The 18367-nt window shown below is 48.6% G+C and overlaps 1 protein-coding gene across 4 annotated transcripts in view; it reads right to left on the reverse strand.

Moving 5' to 3' along the window:
• Positions 1-18367, reverse strand: part of TNRC18 (trinucleotide repeat containing 18) — a 57241-nt gene that overhangs the window by 14863 nt on the left and 24011 nt on the right. The window contains exons 6-15 of one of the 4 annotated variants that reach the window (XM_049835503.1): positions 18097-18243; positions 17408-17592; positions 16213-16636; positions 14756-15703; positions 13959-14134; positions 13076-13212; positions 12489-12617; positions 10415-10589; positions 8980-9343; positions 6039-6314 (exon numbers count right to left, since the gene is read on the reverse strand). In XM_049835503.1, coding sequence (XP_049691460.1) covers positions 6039-6314; positions 8980-9343; positions 10415-10589; positions 12489-12617; positions 13076-13212; positions 13959-14134; positions 14756-15703; positions 16213-16636; positions 17408-17592; positions 18097-18243 — 2961 coding nt within the window. Of the gene's footprint in view, positions 1-6038; positions 6315-8979; positions 9347-10414; positions 10590-12488; positions 12618-13075; positions 13213-13958; positions 14135-14755; positions 15704-16212; positions 16637-17407; positions 17593-18096; positions 18244-18367 lie in introns of all 4 variants that reach the window. The other 3 variants (XM_049835502.1, XM_049835501.1, XM_049835504.1) reach the window with 3 other exon arrangements.

The following is an 18367-nucleotide window of genomic DNA, read 5'->3' on the forward strand; positions in this document are numbered from 1 at the left end:
CAAAAGTCACTACATAAATGCACATATACCACACACATACATATACACACACATATATGAGCACATATACCTATAAATATATATATAGATAAATATATTTAACTGCAAAAAGTGGGTCTGGAAAAGCGATTTCATTTCTCTTGAAATTGAGGGCTTAAGTAGGATCATCAAGGTTGCTGGAAAATTTCCACCACTAGCAGGAGCCCTGCTCTCCCCGCCTGAGCCCACTCACCAGCTCCCAGCCAGCCACTATCCCTGCATCTGAAAGCCAGCCAAATGAGAAACCAGATCCCTTCAAAATGAGCTGGAATGAACATGAAAATCCTTTTCTTTTCACGTATGCCCTCTGGGATAGATAAAAACGTCTTCAACACTTGGTTGTTCAAAAAAAAAAATAAAACAGTAACACAAGTGTTATTTTTCCACTTTGGATTATTCTTCCATGCAACAGGAGTGTCAGAAAACAGTATTCTCATCCTTGCATTTTATCAACTGAAGTAATGGCCAGCTATTTTATTTTTTTTTTAACAAGGAGAGCTTATTTCCATAACATACATCAGATGGTCACAGAATACTAATTTTTAACTGCATAAAAATCCCCTCCCCATTTCAGTTGCTTCAGCTGGTTCCTTGTGATATACCTACAGTTCTGCAGTAAATACCAAGAAATCCACAGCCCTGCTCACTCCTTGCATAAAAACCACATGCAAAAAAAAAGTCCGCAGCAAATTAGGATCAGATTCCTTCCCCTACCAGAAAAGGGGGCACAACTGCTGTTTTTCTAGCACATTTTGCCAAAAAGAAAACAAATCCAGATGAACTCGGCTATTCTGAGACGTGGAAACCACCTGCCTGAAAAGCAGCAAAACCATGCCTGAGTTCAGTGACACACGATGGGGTATTGAGACCCCCTCCACACATCCCATTTGGCTCCACAATTCAGCAGTTCTCAGCAAAACCGGAAAAAAATTGAAACAAATCAACCTGTACAGCCCCGCCTGTCAAGACAGTCAGCCGAGCCAACAGTGGGGAGGAAAACAGGCAAAAAAAGGGGAAAGGTTGCAGGAAAATCCCTCCATGACCTGTCCCACGGGAATCCCCTGCAGCACCCTTGGCTCTGCTGCACCGGCTGCCCAGGAGCTGTGCCGAGCACAGGCAGCACCACCTCTTCGGCACTTAAAGACTCTGCACGTGCAAGGGCATAAGGGTGCCCAGCAGCTACAGTATTTCAAATGCACCTAGGTAAAACAGATTTAAAAGCCAGGATGAAAGTGGCTATTACTCACGCTACAGAAAACATACAATACAATAGCGTACCTGGCAGTTATTCTAACCTCTTTCAAATATAGAGTGTCACACTATGAAGATAGTCTCTTGTCAGCATTTTTACCATAACACTTACATTTTTATCTGCATGAGATACAATTTTCAGCCTGAAAATAAACACATTTTAACACATTCACAGCACAGATCTATCCTCCTCCACTTCTCATGGCGAGGGCAGATCTTGCTAACTCCACTCTACATGCACAGCACAATCCCTGCTCCTCTTCCTCCTGATTTTCCAAGGTACAAAACCTAACAAATGAAATAAAAAGAACACATTTGGGGCTCTGCTCCAAACCCACATGCTTCTAAACTAAGTCCCCAAATTTATGGTCACGGTGAAAATAAGCTGCTGGTGCTCTATGGCCATCTGCATGGCTTCTTGGAGAGACTCATGGTGCCTGTATTTAATATGAAGCAGGAGTTTTACTCCTACTGTACCCAAACTATGTGTGGGCTTAAAATGAAGCATGCACAGATGCCTTTACACAATTGAAACTTCAATTTTTTCTCCTGAAAAGGTGATTTTTAGTTAACAATGGGGAAAAAGATGTTCAAAAAATCATTTTTTCCCTCAACAGTAATTCTGTTAACACTGGGCAAGGGCAAGGGAAAAAATATTCCAAGTTAAAAATATCTTTTCTAACTGACATTTTTAAGAGCATGTATATGTGTGTATATACCCACACACGCAACCACACGTGTACATACAATTCCACAGTCAAAACAAACAATAAATTCATATTTAAATGCTACTGATGCCAGATAAACTGAAGCTGCAGAAGATTATTTTTTTCTAAAATTTTTACCTGCATTAAATTAAAAACCAAACCCAATTAAAAATACTAAATTTTCTCATTGCTTTTAACAGCTAAGCTGCTGTGGTATTTTACTGTTGGAGAGCAGTAAACGAAGATTTGTTAATGATGAACAGAAATTGGTTAAACAATTTGGTTTTTAAAGACTGATGTAACAAGACAGATTGAAGGGGGTGTGGAGAGGAAAGGCTTGGGAAGGGAGGGAGTAAAAACACACACTTAAAAAGAGTCATTTCACATTGTAAAAAAAATAGCATGATTTTCTCATAACACCAAGCAGGCCTACAGCATACAAAGCAGGCTAAGTACAGGCAGACTTTAGACAGCTACTGGGTCATTGACATCTGATTTGTGTGATCTGTCCAAATTCTGGAAGTTACTTATTTTTGAATGTCCAATTTAAGACTGTACCTTTTTTTTTTTTTTTCCAAACAAGCCAATTCTCATAATTGGAAGATATTTCCCCCCCATGTGCTGTGCTGCTGACTCCAGAAGTACTTATAAAAAATTAAAAATATTACAACTATCACATGGGAATGACTGTAGAGGGAACCGGTTCTCTCTCACTGTTGTTTTTTTTTTCATTGGGCATAAAATCTTCCTCCAAGTCAGGGAAAAGAGAGCAGGGAAGGTACTAATTTCTTAAGGAAAACAGAGTATGGAGGAGGAGGAAGTATGGGTCTTTGGTCTCAGAAAGCTCAAGATATTACCTATCCTGATGGTTTTCAAAAGTCCCACGTGGCTTTAGCCCACATTAGCAGTTTTCTCTCCAAGGTCACTGGATGAAAAACCACAAGCTTTGCCTGTTGTCAGAATGGCAACATGGTGGTTGGTCTGTAAGAAAGCAGTGTGTCCCTACCTCTTCTACCTCAAACAGGTCAGAAACCTCTTCTACCTCAGACAGAAACAGGTCTTCCTGCAGCCACTTCTACCTCTGACATAGATATTGGCAGGGCCATGGCCAGGCAATTACTCTGATACTAGAACAGTCTGCATTGTGGCCCAGAAACCTTTAAGGACAGTGGCAGAGCCTTTGCAGGCGGCACCCATGGCTTCTCATCTAGGACCCATCTGCAAATCCTTCCCTTTTCTGGGTTAAGGGGTTCTCCAAAAGAAGGCCTGCAAACAGTAAAGCATTTCTGGAGTCCTCAAACACATACACATAAGCAAACCTTCCATGCAAGACTCTTCGTGGACAGAGGAAAGTCAAAAGTGGACAGCAATCATCTTAAAAATTAAAATAACCAAGAGAATGCAAAAAGCTACGTGTCATTATTCATGGAGGCAACATCGAAACATCTGAGGCTGACAGATGACATAAAGAAAAGTTATTTTGCCTACCTACATAACAATGGTCAAGGTTCGGGTTCATGGCTAGTGACCCTCGCTGAGAAGTGTCTGCCCTACAACCAGCCAACCACTTTGCTTCTTTAGTGCAGCGTGAGAGCAAATGCAAGAGACCGACACAGACATTCAAAGCATCATGGATAGGGGCAGGGGTGAAAGGGTTGGTCAAGCAGCTGCAAGGAGAAAGCGAGCACTTCTAGAAAAGCTGAGGTTATTAATCGGTTTAGTATCAGGGAAAGCCATTAGAAACCCTATTACCCAAATATCCCTTCAAGTAATGCTTCTGAGAAAGAACAACCAAAAAAAAATCATTTGCAGAAAGAAACAAAACTGTAACCAATAATCCCTCCCCACCTCCCCGTCCATGCCCACCTCCCACCCCAGGAGGTTTTGCATCTTTGGTTTCCCCACCATTAAATGACACCCCAGAGGGATTTACAATGCCTTTCCCCATTTGTTCCAGATTCCCCAACCTCCTCCCATATCCCCTCCCCTCCCCGGATTTTATCCCATAAAACTGGGATTTTTTTTTTATTTTTTTTTTTTAAAGCAGACAGGTTACTTGAAAAATAGACAAAGCCAATTAGGGACAAGTTACCTATCTGCTTACCTGGAGCAAAACCAAAAAGCAAACCCAAAAAACCCTCAAGAACTTGGCACCTAAAAGGGATTGATATCCTCAAAATTTCCAACAGCAGCAAAATAAACAAAGAAAAGATGCAGGAAGGAACAGGGAAGGGAGGAATGGAAGTTAACGCAGACGCTTCATGGAAATGTGGCAATCTCACCCTTACATAAAATCCACTATCCCCAGAACTCTTGGGGTTCTCTAAAGAATATTATTTTTTTTCTGAAACATGTATTTATCTTTTTGGGTTTTCTTTGAAATGCATTGGTGGGTCCAGCCCAGCGCCACATCAACCAAATCAGCGTTCTGTATCTTTCTGCTGTGTTTGGTAATTTTTTTTAGCTTAAATTATCTTTCTTTGGAGGTTGGGTTTGGAGGGAAGAACAAACAAACAGGTGCATGGAGGAAATTAACATCAAAAAACTAAGAAAAAACAAAACAAAAGCAAAACTATCTAGCCCCGTTTTCAATTAACAGCCGTCTGAGCAGTGTGAAATACTAAAAGGCTTTTGCTGCACTACATCCAGATCTGCCGTGTAACTTAGATGATAACAACTGGGGATGCTCTTGCTTAGCATTCAGCCCAGACGAGCTATTTTCTTTTGGGAGCTGAGGGCTCATTAAAATGACCTTTCCCCATGATTATTATTTAATGAGTGCGCTCTAAAACAGAAACCCCTTGTGTCTCTGGAGGAAAAGCCTCAAGTAATCTCTTTTCCCACTGAAGTACTAATGACAGGCTGACAAAAAGAAGCTGCAAGAAAAAAATTGGGGTGAGGGTGAGGGAGGGAAACTGCAGAGTCAAATTTAATGCAGTAATTGCCATATCCTTGAACACTGTGGGTTATGTCTGGGCATCTGAAAAAAATTACCACCCAAAAAGAGAGGCAAAAAGTTGCCGTATACATTTTAAAAAGTGAAAAAGATAAATTTTTGGCTGTTAAATAATGGGGATCTTACACCCAGCACCCTCCTGCAGCAGCAACAAGGACCAAGCAGCTCCACATTTTAACTGCCTGCCTCGAGAGAGTCTATCAACAGAGGAAACAAACTGAAAAAGAAAAAAACAAAACTGGGTGAACAAAATAAAAATTAAATTAAAGGGGTTGGGAGGGGTAAAGGCCTAGGCTTTATCTGGACAAAGGCAGCAGGGATATTTGAATAATAGAGAGTACCCCAGACTAGGTTAATTCCAGTTCTACTCATGGGGAGTGGGAGCAGGAGGGGGATGCAGAGCAGGATGAAGTGAAGCGGCAACCTAATCGCCTGATAAGAGACACAGCAAGAGAGACAAGGTACACAGGTTTAGTTAAAAATGAACTCGATATGTTTAATAAAGCTTGGTATACCAAATTGCAGTACAAACATCAAGTCACACGGCCACACAACAGTATCCCGGTATTTAAAAAAAAAAAAAAAAAAAAGGAAAAAGAAAAAAGGAAAAAACAAAAAGGAAAGTAATTTTAAAAAAAGAAGAAAGCTCCTTCCAAACCTCTACAAGGCTCATGCCAAAATAAAATAATAAGAAATAAAATAATAATAATAGTAATAATAATAATAATAATATAATGGTGGTGGTGGCAGCAAGGAAGAAAGTGAGGGAAAAACTGAAGGGAGGAAGGGAACAGGAAAGCAGGGAGAGGTGGACACTAAAACCCAGTTGATATAAAAGCTCTAAAAGAGCCAGCCAGTAATAATATCACAATGATACAGGTACAAAAAGGATAAAAAATAAACGTCGGGCTGATAAAGCAGGCTACGCTGCCAAGAACAAAGATGGCCGCCCTGGCTCCGACCATCAAAATGGCTGACCCCGGCCCACCAGGCCCCTCGCTTGCCCTCGCCCCCCGCCCCGCCCGCTCCCACACAGACATGGCAGAGGGGTGCATTTGGGGTTGTGTTTGCTATAAGCTAGTAACCTTGATCGAACGAGTCCTCCGAGGAGTCGCTGAAGGAAGATCCCGCCTCGGCCTCCCGCAGCAGCAGGCAGAATGGCTGCTTCCGGCCCGCCACCGCCTTTGGCTTCAGTGGCCGCCCGGCCGCCGCGCTGCGGGGGGCTGCCTTGGGGCCACCGGCCGCCCGGCCACCCTTCCTGGCCGCCGCGCTGTAGAGACCGGGCGGCCGCGGCTTGGGGGCAGACGGGGGCTGCGCCGGCCACTCGTCCCTCAGGGATCCCTCCTCCTCCGAGTCTGTATCTGTGGTCAAAGCAGGTGGGAAGAGCGTTACATCAGAGAATGGGGGTTTGGGGGTTTTGGGGTGGGGTTTTTTGGGGGCTGCTTTGGTGCGTTTCTTTGTAAAGAGGCTGTAGACCAGGAGGGGAAAGTGGCTGCAGGAGGGGCCGTGTGCCACCATTTTCCACCCCTGCCAGGTCCCTCCATCCTAAGTCTCAGGCTCAGCAAGCAGGAGCTGAATAACACAGAAATACATATTTCCTTCTTTTGGTCAGAAATAGACACTCTCCACCTAGGCCAAATGACTCCTGTCCTCCCTTAAGACAAGATCCAAGGAGTATTTTTAGCTCAGGAGCAGAAAACTGAGGTAGAAATTTCCGCTATGAAGATGTCCACCGCACAGCAACGCCAACAACTGGGCCATCGATCTGAATTAGTCTTAACCATGGTTATGTCCAACGCTCTGACCTAAATCTACTTTTCTACACGAACCAACTCTCCCAGAGGGTTTTCGACATGGGCAGCCAGAGCAAGCCCAGCTGCCAAATGGGCAACATGTCTAACTCCAAATGCCTAACTCTGAACACGCCACCGCAGACGCTCTGCGGCGTGCAATATAAAGTACGCCGAAACAGAGCAGGGACCAAGCCGCTCCTCGGTCCATGAACCACAGCTTTACAAAGCTGCCAAGCCCCATGGGCGGTGAGCAGTTATCCAGCAGTCCCCTCTGGCATCTGATGAGTGGAACAAAAAGCGTATGGTACCCCTGGATGCAATAAAAGTGGGTATAAATTGTCACCTCCCCGCTTGTGAACACACCATCGGCTCCACAACGTTACAGACATTGCGGTGAGGACCGTTCCAGCCTGTGAGCAGCCGCAGATGCTCTCCAGCGTCAGCCTAGGTCAGGCATCGCTCCCCACCTCCATTGCATTGGTTGTGAAGAGGAAGAAACAAGGGATAGCAAGTTTAGAAGGCCCAAAGCCCAAATATGCAAATTATTTTGGGCATCTGACTTCTGTTAAAATCTGTGGGAACTGGATGCTCAGCTCGCCCTTTGGATCTATGCCCAAGGTTTTCAGGACTCCAGCTAGAAAATCATGAGGTTAGGAGACAGAAGGACTTGGCACCAGTCCCACTTCTCCTCCTCCACAAGAGCAGCCCACCAGTCATGGGAGGTGCTGCCATATGCTCGACCTGCCTCCCCAAATCCATCACGCTTGAGTGACCAAATGACAGGCTAAAGCCCTTTTCTTGAACCTGCACACAGTTGAAAAACCACACAACAAAGCTGAGCCATTTCAGAGTCAGTTCCTCAGTGACAAAAATCCTCCTGAGCTGAGATTTGTGTAGCGAAGGGGCACACTCCTACACCAGAAGACTTGCTGGAGAGAGGAGGGGTTAGACAGAAGCTCCCTTAGGTCCGGGAGAGAGTTTTTGTTCATGAAACCCCAGTACCAAGTGCAAGGGCACAGCAAAAGCTCGCTCTGCCACAAGCCAAGGCTTTTAGCTCCAGCAATAGCCCATGTCTCCTCTCCCCATTAGCTCCGGAGCTCCCAGCTCAGGAGCCATGTGTCTGTCCTTGGGAGTGAAGCACATTCAAGAACAGAACTATTGGGTGGTGTGTACAGCATGATCAGCCAAAGGCTGTGTTCAAGTCCACTGGACACAATGGGTCCTATTTTGCCATGTAAATGGCTAATTTCATGCCAAACATTTGTTCCGTTGGAGAATCACTAGCTCATCATCTTCCCCATTAGTGAAATTTCTAAACCGGTGTTGCACTGAGAGATATATTTGTTATGCATACAAACACCCCATAAGGGTTTTAACATGGGACTTAAATAGCTGCAAGCAAAGGAAAAGATGTGTACACAAGTGAGCTAAGACAATTACACGACCAGGCCTCAGACCATAAACTCCAAGTCCCTCACATGCTCTCTGCCCCATTGTCTGCCTGAACCATTAAAGACTCTTCTACCTCTGGTTCTACTGTCTTCCCAACACTATCTGCAATTCAGATTTTTCCTTCTGTAAGTGGGGTCCCTAGGTCTGCTCAGTTGCAGGAACCTTTGCCTCAGGTGCACTTTGGGTTCAGAAATAGCAATCCGTACACAGGATGCTGGGGTGGAGACTAACACTGATGAGACAGATGGGAAGGCTGAGCACAGTAGCCAGGAACCAAGCCACGACACTGAAGGGCAGCAGGATGCTCATGAACATCAGAGCCCCCTGGTAAACTTTGCCTTCTCCAACTGACTCCATGGCATAATCCTAAAGCCAATCCCACCCAACTCAACAAGACTTCAGAAGTCAACTGTTAACCACCTCCTGGAGCAGAGGGTATGAGTACTCATCTGACAGGTAGAAGGAGAGTGTCTACTCCCACCAAAAGCAAGAATGTAGGTCAACTTCTTTTTTAAACCATTTTTCCCTATTGACCATCAGTACAACACAGGCCAGTTAGAAACAAACTGGTATTGGCTACCTCTTGGACAGCAAGTTGGGCGGACAATACATGCTGACCCCAAAGATGCAGCAGCATTGATTAGCCAGGGAGGAGGTCACCTTTCACTCGTGAGCAAAACCAGCTCCACCTCCAAGACCCCTTCCAAGAGGCCAGAAACGCCCACCACAAGCCCCCACAAAAGATTACACTGTAAGAAGAGATAAATGAGGGGTTACTTACTATAAGAGTAGCTGCTAACTTCAGATATTGCTGGTGAATGGGAAACCTTGAGCTGATTTTTGACTTTTAACCCCACCTCCATCTTCTTCATTTTGGCAGCCACTTTGTTTTTACCTTCCTTGGTGGTTTTCAGTGACAGGCCCAGGTTCTTGGCCAGGCTCTTCTTCTCCTCCTTGCTCGGCAGAGCCTCGTGGGGTGGGAGGTACCTGCTGCCACCTCCACTAGTTTTCGGCTTTCCCCCAGAGCTGTCAGCAAACTTGAAGGGGGATTTGAGCTTGTCTTGTTTGGTGAGCGACAGGGCCTTGTCAAGCTTGCTGGCCAGCTGCTCCTGATCCGATGGCACCTTCTTCTTTTTGAGCTTTAACTGCTGAGGTGAAAGGAAGAGACACAGGTGAATACAGAGCAGATATGACAGGCCTGAGGGATTTTACTAGCCCTCATAACAGTCTCTCATGCACGCTAGTTAGTAAGGCCTCAAAATGATGGTCTTATGCCCCCGTTGCCATAACCCACCATGGTGCTATGGAGGAAGAAGAGGAAGATGTCAGCAAACAGCACAGCTTTACTGTTATCAAGCACTACAAAATTGCAAGATTAACTTAGAGAAATTGCATTTTCTTCCAAAAGAAATATGTTCACAGAACATGTTTTGGAGTTCTTTTTTCTCAACACCTCCTGGTTTTTAGGATATGTTTGGGTTGGTTTTACAAGCTTTTTTCCGTATCACGAGGATTAAAAATCTTCTTTACCCAAAACCCCAGCCAAATAAATACGGATTTCCACATAATCAAACAGCTCCAGAGGCTGGGATGCCAAAAAAGACCCAAATACCTCTGAGCAAGAGCATCAGCACCACTGCATTACAGCCAGTGCTGTCACATCCTCTTCAGTATTTTCTTGCTTCTTGAAAAAAGTAAATATACTTTACATGTGCTACTGCTAGATAACAGCAGCTGTAACTCAGTACTTTGCCTGTATGCATTTTGGATTTCATCAGCAGCTTAAAGCTCCAGTAAACATCTCATTGCCTCAACAGGAGCATAAGAAAACCCTGCATTTAAAATAGCAAGGTTGTGCTCCCTTTGCTCCCTCGTTTCAGGAAGTCCATTCCCCTCCACTATCTCGACAGGCAAAGGGGTAAGACAAGCACTGCTCTGGATTCAGAGCTAGTGCAACACTGTGATGCTCTGGCTGGCTTGAAGGCGCTTGCCTCTCTGCTACCTACCAAAGAGGTCCAACCTCCATAAGCCAATGTTAGCCTTTGCAAACACCCCTCCGCTGCATAGTCCTCTCATGGAGAGCTTCTAAACCCATGTGAACTGAGAACAGACGTTCTAAGATCAGGAGGAGTTATCCACTGCAAGCCAACACTAGCAAAGCAGGAAAGAGATCTGCTTTTGGCCTGTGGCTCTATATTCCCCATGAGGGCACTGACCTCATTTGAGAAGCTGGGAGCCACATCATGCTCTTCCCAGCTCTGGTTCCTCCCTTTCATCTTGCCACTGCCGCTCTCCACATCCTCGTCCTCCTCCGGGAGGGCCCCTTTGTGCCTCTTCTTCATGCCCTCGCCAGTCTCAGAGTCTTCGGAGAGCAGCAAGGACTTGCTCAGTCTGCAAGCCAAGCACAGGATGGGTCAGGGTGGGGGGGCTTTCCTCCCTGTGATCCCCACCAAGCTCAAAATTGAGGTTAAATGCCTCCTAGGACAGTGGAGATCCTCAGCTGGAGCCAAGTCCACTGTGAAGTGACAGCAGTTTGGACAAGGTTTTCCACCAAACAGGAGAGCCAAGGAGCCCTTCGTGCACACTCTTGGCCACCAGCACAGATGAGAGTGCCTGAAATCAGAGACCTGCAAGGTGGTCTCTGAAATGAAGTATTTGGTGTCTTGAGCAACAGCCACCGAAAAGTGCCTGATTTGGTACAGAATAGCAGAGGGAAGGATAGGCAGCTGAGCTGGCCCTATCAGTCTCTTCCCACCTCTACTTTCATGGACTCTGTAGGTGCAGAGAGAGATTCCCAAGGCCCAGGGAAGTGCCTCACTGCCCAGACACTTGCTCTGGTTGCTCGGCTATGAGCAAGGAGGTGGTAAGGAACTGCCACGCAAGGTGACATGCAGGGACAAGGGCACTGTAGGGACTGGCTTGCTCAAAGTACAGGCAATCTGCCTTACAAGCCTGGCCCCCCTGCAAGAGGCATTTGTGATCTATGTCTTTGGTCTCACTTTCGGATTTGGGGGGAAAGGAGAGGGTAAATAAATCATTAAAAAAAACCAAAAAATAAAGTAGGTGAGACTATAAGCACAACTTTCACTGCTCCCCAGCTGTCTCTAGTAACTACCTGATGGATGATCAGTCAACACGTCAAGACCTGTACCAAGCCTCCACTAAAAACTCTCATACGCCGCTTCCTCCACACTAAGCCTGCTGGCCCAGGTCATACTACCACCACAAAGCCACTGACACAGGGCAGCCTCCTCAGCTTCCAGGCATTTCCCCTCCCCTCCGTCCTCTCTGCTGACCTCTGCAGACAGCTAAACCAACACCTCAGGCCCTGGACACTGGCTGAGGGTGCATCTCCGTCTCCCACGCCAGGCTGCTCAAGCATTCCTGTGATGCGGGGACATGCATACGCAGCACGATCACGCACGCACACATGCACAACTCCAGCCACCTCTGGATGCCTCCAGCCTGTCCAGCCACCCAAACACGAAAAGCAAAACACAAAGCCACCAAGAAGACAGATTTTCAGAAGCGCATGGTCAGTGGGAGCTGGGCACCTGAATCTAATCTGTAGTCTTGAAAGGACATTTGCAAAAATACATAGCACGCAGGAAGGCAGCTTGGAAGTGCCTTCCCATTGCAGAGACATGGCCATCTATGGATGGTTAGATGGCCAACAGTGGCAAGATCCAGGCATCCAAACAAGAGCAGCTGGACTTGCAAAAGAGAAAAAAGCAGAAGAGAGAATGATCCAGACGCTTGAAAGAGAGAGGTCAGGCGAAACCAACTCCCACTGATTAAGGGAACAGAGATGAAGACAACAGAAACACAGCAGAAAGGCCCTACAAAGTAGATAACCTGGAAGAGCCCTGTCCTTGCAGTTTTTTACATCAACATCCCTGCAATTAGCTCTACAGCACCCGCTTGCACTGTCCACTCTCCTGAAAACACACGAGGACACGCTCCCCAACACCAAGAGCTCACCTACAGGTCCCTGCCCAGCCAGCTGCTCCGTATCACCTCACTGCTGCTCAACTCAGCCTGTCCTGCTTGCACCCAGCACCACAGACACGTGCTCTACCAGCGGGGAGGGAGGACGCTGGCACCGTATTCGCACTGTAAGGACACACTCACATTAAATGCACACGCTTCCACAACACCACTGCTGCCAGAGACCGGCCTGCCAACACAACGCCACAGCAAGCCCCCGCTGCATCCGAGATGCTCTCCCCAAGTAAGACCCTGGTGCAGCGACCCTGTCATTTTCCCGTCTTCCCCGAATTCCAGCCTTACTTTCCACTCTTGCTGTCACTCTTCCCTCTCTCCTTAATGGGTGACAGAGCGCTTGATCCAAGTTTCCTCTTCCTGGGCCTTCCAGGGCCTCTTCTCGCCAAGCTTCTACTTTTCTCGTCATGCTTTTCCCTTTAAAAAAACCATACGCTTCACTGTTAACCAAGGCAACAAAAAAAAAAAAAGCAAAGAAAAAAAAAAGCAAAATCAAATTTTGCAACCAAAAAGCAAAACAAACAGGGAAAAAAAACTAAAGCAAATAAATCCAAAAAGAAAAAAAAGGGAAAAAAATTAAAAGAAAGCAAGCAAGAACGGGAGCCAACCCAGAACCTTCGCCTGCCACCAAACTGCTAAACTGAGCTGCTGAAGCCAAGGTTGTCTCTAATACGGTCTCCCAGCTGCATTCACCAGTGATCAGGTTGTTGTGTCACATAGCCTAGGAGTGTGTTGTGCAAAGCTCTGGCGGGCCGTACCAGGAGGAGAGGAGAGAAGACAGGGAGGGATGGAGGGCTGTTTTCTCTCCCAGACTGAGGGGCAGTGAAAGTGCCCAGCTGGAAAAAAACAGACCGAGTGAGCAGCCTGCGACTTACTCAGAGTCCCTGCGGCGCTGCAGCTTCACCAGCTCCCGCTGCTTCTCCTTGTACCGCCGCTGCAGCTCCGCCAGCCTCATCCTGTAGTCCAGCTCCATCGCGTCCATGTTCTCGATGGCCGATTTGATGGAGTACATCTAGGGTGGGGAGGCAAGAGGGGGCGAAAAGGTCAGGACACATCCAGGCCCTCACCTAGACTGGGGTGGTGCACGCTGGGGTGCCCTTGCAATGGCCAAGATCCACAGCCTGGCAGGGAAGCCCTTCATGCTTACAGTGGAGCGGAGCACCCTTGCCCACAACAAGCACAGCCCTAGAGCAGTATCCAAGCAAAACCAGCTGAACAAAGATGTTCTGTGGCTTGTGCATGTGATGGTATCAGCTCTGAGGGAGAGCAACCCTGGAAAAGAACCTGCAGGATAAAATACACAAATGGAGTCTCTTTTCCCTTATTTAAAAAGACCAATCAAAATATTCCCTGTCTTGGAACACTTACTTGCTGAGTACAAAATAATTTGTCAGTCTCTCCCATGGGGAAGAGTCAGCAAAGAAAAAAACAAGAAAGAACCCTCCTGACACTATTTTTATCCCCTCCTGCCAAAGCAGTAACATACAAGTTCCTGCTGGCTTTGTATTACAAACACCCCTTCCAGGGCTGCCGAGGGTCCTGCTGAATTCAATGGTGTTGATTCACAAACAAGGGAGGAAGCTAAATCGCACCACATCGACTCCTGTGCAGCTACAAACGTGATGTGAGGGAAGCACCGAGTCACTTCAATGCAGAAGGGCAGCACAAGCCAGGTGGCAAACTGTGGCTGGAAGAGCAAGCTGCAGTGAGTGGATGCACTGTGGCTTTTCAGGCTCAGCCACACTAAGAGCTACTTACGGGTTCATCTTTCTTCTGCATCCAGCTGTACTTTTTGTTGGGATTCAGTTCTCGAGGCAGCCGGATGGTTTTCAGACTTTCCATAAAGGGGGTGGAAAGTACTTCCATGAGCATGTGGGTGCTGGCAGCCAGCAAACTCTCCAGTGTTGGCCGGACAGGGAAACTCTCTGGACCTGCTAGGAAGGACAGAAAAAAAAGCTGCAGAGGTTCACATTCCAAGACTGCTCCTCCAGCAGGCACAAGGAGAGGCTTATGTCCTTTCCTGGACCATGGCAGCTCCCAAGGAGCCTCCCAGCCACCCTTGGCTCCCACTTGAGATCTCCTGTTGTACCCAGCCATGGCACAACTGGCAGTTCCCATCACGTCTCACCTCAGGAAGTTACTGGAAGGTGAGATCTTTTCAGGACCTGCCAAACTCTTGGAAAGCATCATCTGGAGCTACTGGGGCCTCTTGTGCCAAACCCCAACAGACTGTAGACTCAGTGCCTGCCAGAAGGGTGTTACCCTGGCAGCTCTCAGCAAGTGGGGCTGTTTCCGCTACACATACCACAAACTGTCTAGACATGGCGAGGGCCTTTGGAAGAGGAGAGCAGTACAAAAGCCACACGTAGCTCAGCCTACTGCAACAAAACCCTGCTCCAACCCCATCCAAAGTACCAGCCGCTTGTTGCCTGGCTGAGGTTGCAAGAGATCCCACCTGTGCCTCTGCTCTTCTGCTTGCACAGAGAGCACGAAGACCATATGCAGAGAAACCCAACCTAGCCCAAGGCTGGCCAGACTCCACACTCACGACTTACTCTGCATTTCCTGCTTCCGTTTCTCCAGCTCCATCTCTGCAATTTCACTCAGCAAAGTGATCCCTTGCAGGAAGGAGTGCTCCAAGGCCTGGTCAGGTAACACCTCCACCTTCATCTGGGATGGAGTGACACTGGTGGTAGTCAACAAGGAACAAGCCTGAGGCATTTCTGTGGCAGCTACCAAAGCGTTCATCCCAGCCAGCGGGTCGCCTGGCTTGATGTCCAGAGCTGGGATTTGACAAGAGATTGCCTCTTCCGTGTAGGAAGGGACCTTTGGCCCCTGCTCCCCCTCCTCAGGGGGCAGGTTGGGAAACTCTCTCCCCCGGGGCACATCGGCACTCTGCAGTTCCATGGCTACGGAGGCCTCCTCCCGCTGGGGTGTCAAGTCCATCTCAGGTGGCTCGTTCTCTGCGTGCACGAGCGAACCGTCATAGTCAATGTGCATGGAGCAGGTTTCTGCTCCGCTCCCAGTCTCTGCCTGAGCCTCTGCTTCTGCAGGGCAGGCCACAACCTGGTAAGGAGGTGGGCAGCTCTGGAGGTCTTCCTGGTCCTGCTCCATAGCACCCAGGGCTTCACCTTGATGCAGCAAGAGATTGCAATTGTCCACATTCTGCACTGGGACGGCTGCAGAGGTGGTGATGTTCAGAGTCCCCATGTCCTGCTCACAGATGCTTTCTTGGCTTTCCTCCATCTGCACCTCTGATTTCACCCTCTCTTCCAAAGACTCCTCTTCTGCTGCTGCTTGGATGGGCTCTAGCATTTTGGACGGAGACAGGTGGATGGGCTTGACCTCTGGGGAAAGCTCCATGTGCTCAGAGCCTTCAGCAGGCAGTGGGACGTCAGGAGCCAGGCCATCTGCATCAGATGCTGCAGTGGGCTGGAGGAGGTAGGGATAGTGTCTTCCAAAGGAGGGAGGCAGGGACTGGAATGGATATCCTGGGGGGATCTCTGCAAGATATCAGAAGTGACAGGCTGTGTAATAGCCGGGTCTCCAAAGCACCTTCTCTCTCACTAAGGCATAGAGATGGGTTCCCTTTGCTTTCATCATCTCTTGTCTCCTCCTGTTATCAAGCAGTAGCTGCTTTGGGCACCTCTCTCCTGGCCAAGGTGCCACAGGCAGCAGCACCCCAGAGGTCCCTTCTGCACCTTCCCAGCACTCTCCTGCAACTGGAGAGAGATCTGCCTCTTGCATCCTTCTCCCACTGACACTTCATCCCTGGGGGAATCAACCCAGGCTCAACCCAAGGGAAGAAGAGAGCCTACAGCCCCAGGTGCCCTTACGACCCAGGCATCGATCCCAGTCCATCACACCACCCCTGGTCCTTGCCTCTCCCCTGCCTTGTAGAAGAGCTACATGGTTTTCTCTAGGGGAAGGGATGGAAGCAGGAAAGAGCTGAGGAGAAAAAGGGAAGCAGGCACAAACACAACGGGACTCTGCCAAAGCAGGGCTCTCTTACCTGGGAACAAGGCCTGATATGGACCAGCAGCCTCTTTTTCCAGCTCCAGGTCTTTCTTCTCCACGGTCTCGGGCGCCTCTTCCTTTGGAGGGATGGCAGGGGCAGGGGGTGGAGAGGCAGGGGGCGGGCTGGAAGGATGGGAGCTGGGGGTGGCAGGGTAGGAGTAGGCTGGCTGCGAAGGTGGCTCCTCCATCTTTTGGATCACCTCAGCTTTGAGCACAGACACGGGTGAGGCCCTGGGAGAGAGGGGAGGTGGACTCACAGCCTTGCTGTAGGATGTGGAGGCGCTGGGAGACAGCACAGGTGGTTTTCGGTGCACCAGTCCCGGGGCAGAGGAGGAAAGGCCTGATTTGGCACTGTCCAGGCTCCGCTTCGTCACCTTCTCTTCCATATCCACACGCTGCTCATTTGCCTTCAACCTCTCCTGCAACAAGAACAGAGCGAAACTCAGCAAGACATCTCTACCTGCTCCTGGAAAGCAGCACAGACCTATCACCAAGCCAGACCAAAACATGGTCTTATAAAAAATGCACTGGAATAAAACACACGTTCCCCAGTGCAGCACAATTTTAAGACCAACCTGTTGGAGGGTGACACTGATCTGGGATAGCTTTCTTTACAATTTCCCGGCTCTGGGAGCCATGTGAAGGGTGTCTCAGCTTTCACTTGCAACCAAAGCAAACCACTTCTACTTCTAAGCCTCCAGCCTAGCAAGCACACATGTAAAATGAAGGCTGAGAACCAGATGACTGCTACAAAAATTAAATGGGTGTAAAACACCCAAATGAAAGCTCACGACTTCCAAAATCATTTGGTGAATGGGAGCTGGCTCCAGGACCCAGTGTGATTGCTGTCAGTATTGCAGCTGCTTCTCAGAGCCGCTCAGGAGGTTTGTTTGGAGGTGACCAGGGATGAAACCACTCAACTGAACAGAGACGTCCCTAGGGAAGGAGTCAAGGCTGCCCTGCTGCTGGGCAGCCCTCCTGACAGCACTGCTCAATGGCTCTACACCAAACCCCACCCTAACTGTGCAGGATGCACTGAATGCCTCATATCCCAGTGACCAGGGCAGGATCACTCAATGCATCTGTACCCTTGAGACACACTTGCAACACAGGCACAGCTGCTTCTTCCCCTCAGACACTCTAACTTCAGGCTTGTTTCATGCTCAAGCAAGAAGCTCTTGAAAACGTACCACGAGCTGGGCACTCCTCTGTAGCTCCATGGCGTGGGCCGCTTGCTGCTGCAGGATGTACAGCTCGTGCTGCCGCAGCAGCTGCTGATGAGAGAGGAGCTGGAGCTGGTGAGCATGCTGGAGGGAGCTCCTGGTCGGGGGGTACATGGCAGGCCACAGTGGAGGTGCCCGGTCCATCAGCTCCGCTGGGGAATGAGCAGAGATGCAGTCAGGGAGGCAGAAGGATGGGGATGACTAGAGGATTCAGGATTGCTCAGGACAAGTTTCTACCGCAATCCCAGGGCGTGAGGGATGCCAAACATTTGGGCTATGCAGAAACGCAACCAGAAATGCAGAAGGGGAAGCATGCTGACTTCCCCATGGCAGTCCCACTCCCACCACCCCACGGGTCCTGGCGCCGCCTGACTTGCTTTGCTCTCCAGGCACCCTTGGTTTGACGTTCCCTGGCTGAGCCCATGAGTAGATTCTCCTAACCAAGGACTCAAACTCTGTGGGGTCCTGCAGATGATGAGGAGCCACTGCTGAAGATTATAGATTTCCATCTCCAGAACACACCTAAGAAGAGGTCAGCTCATGCCCAACCTAGAGCTGTGGCTGCTGGTCCCCATGGTCCTATCTAGTCCTCTCCAAAGCCCGTTTCCTCCACAGCTGTCACAGCATGGTCCTCAGGGACGCGCTCACATCCTTACCGAAGTGTGGCAAGTGCTCGCTGGGGATCACAACAAGCTGTCCTGACTGTGGGTCTCTGGCAAACTGGTAGGCAGAAGGGAGAGCTCCCCCCATGGCAGGGGGGAAGCCTGGAGTCATGCCCTGGTGCAGGGAAGGGTGACCAAGTCCTGGAAGAAGAAACACCACAGTCACAACTCAGGGGATGCAGGCAGCTCCTACCGATGCAAGAAGTCATTTACCATTTGATTGCTCAAAAAGACCTTCTTCCCTTTCCCCTGTGATCAGACAGCA

Source organism: Accipiter gentilis, chromosome 33, assembly GCF_929443795.1.
Source record: "Accipiter gentilis chromosome 33, bAccGen1.1, whole genome shotgun sequence".
Classification (NCBI taxonomy): domain Eukaryota; kingdom Metazoa; phylum Chordata; class Aves; order Accipitriformes; family Accipitridae; genus Astur; species Astur gentilis.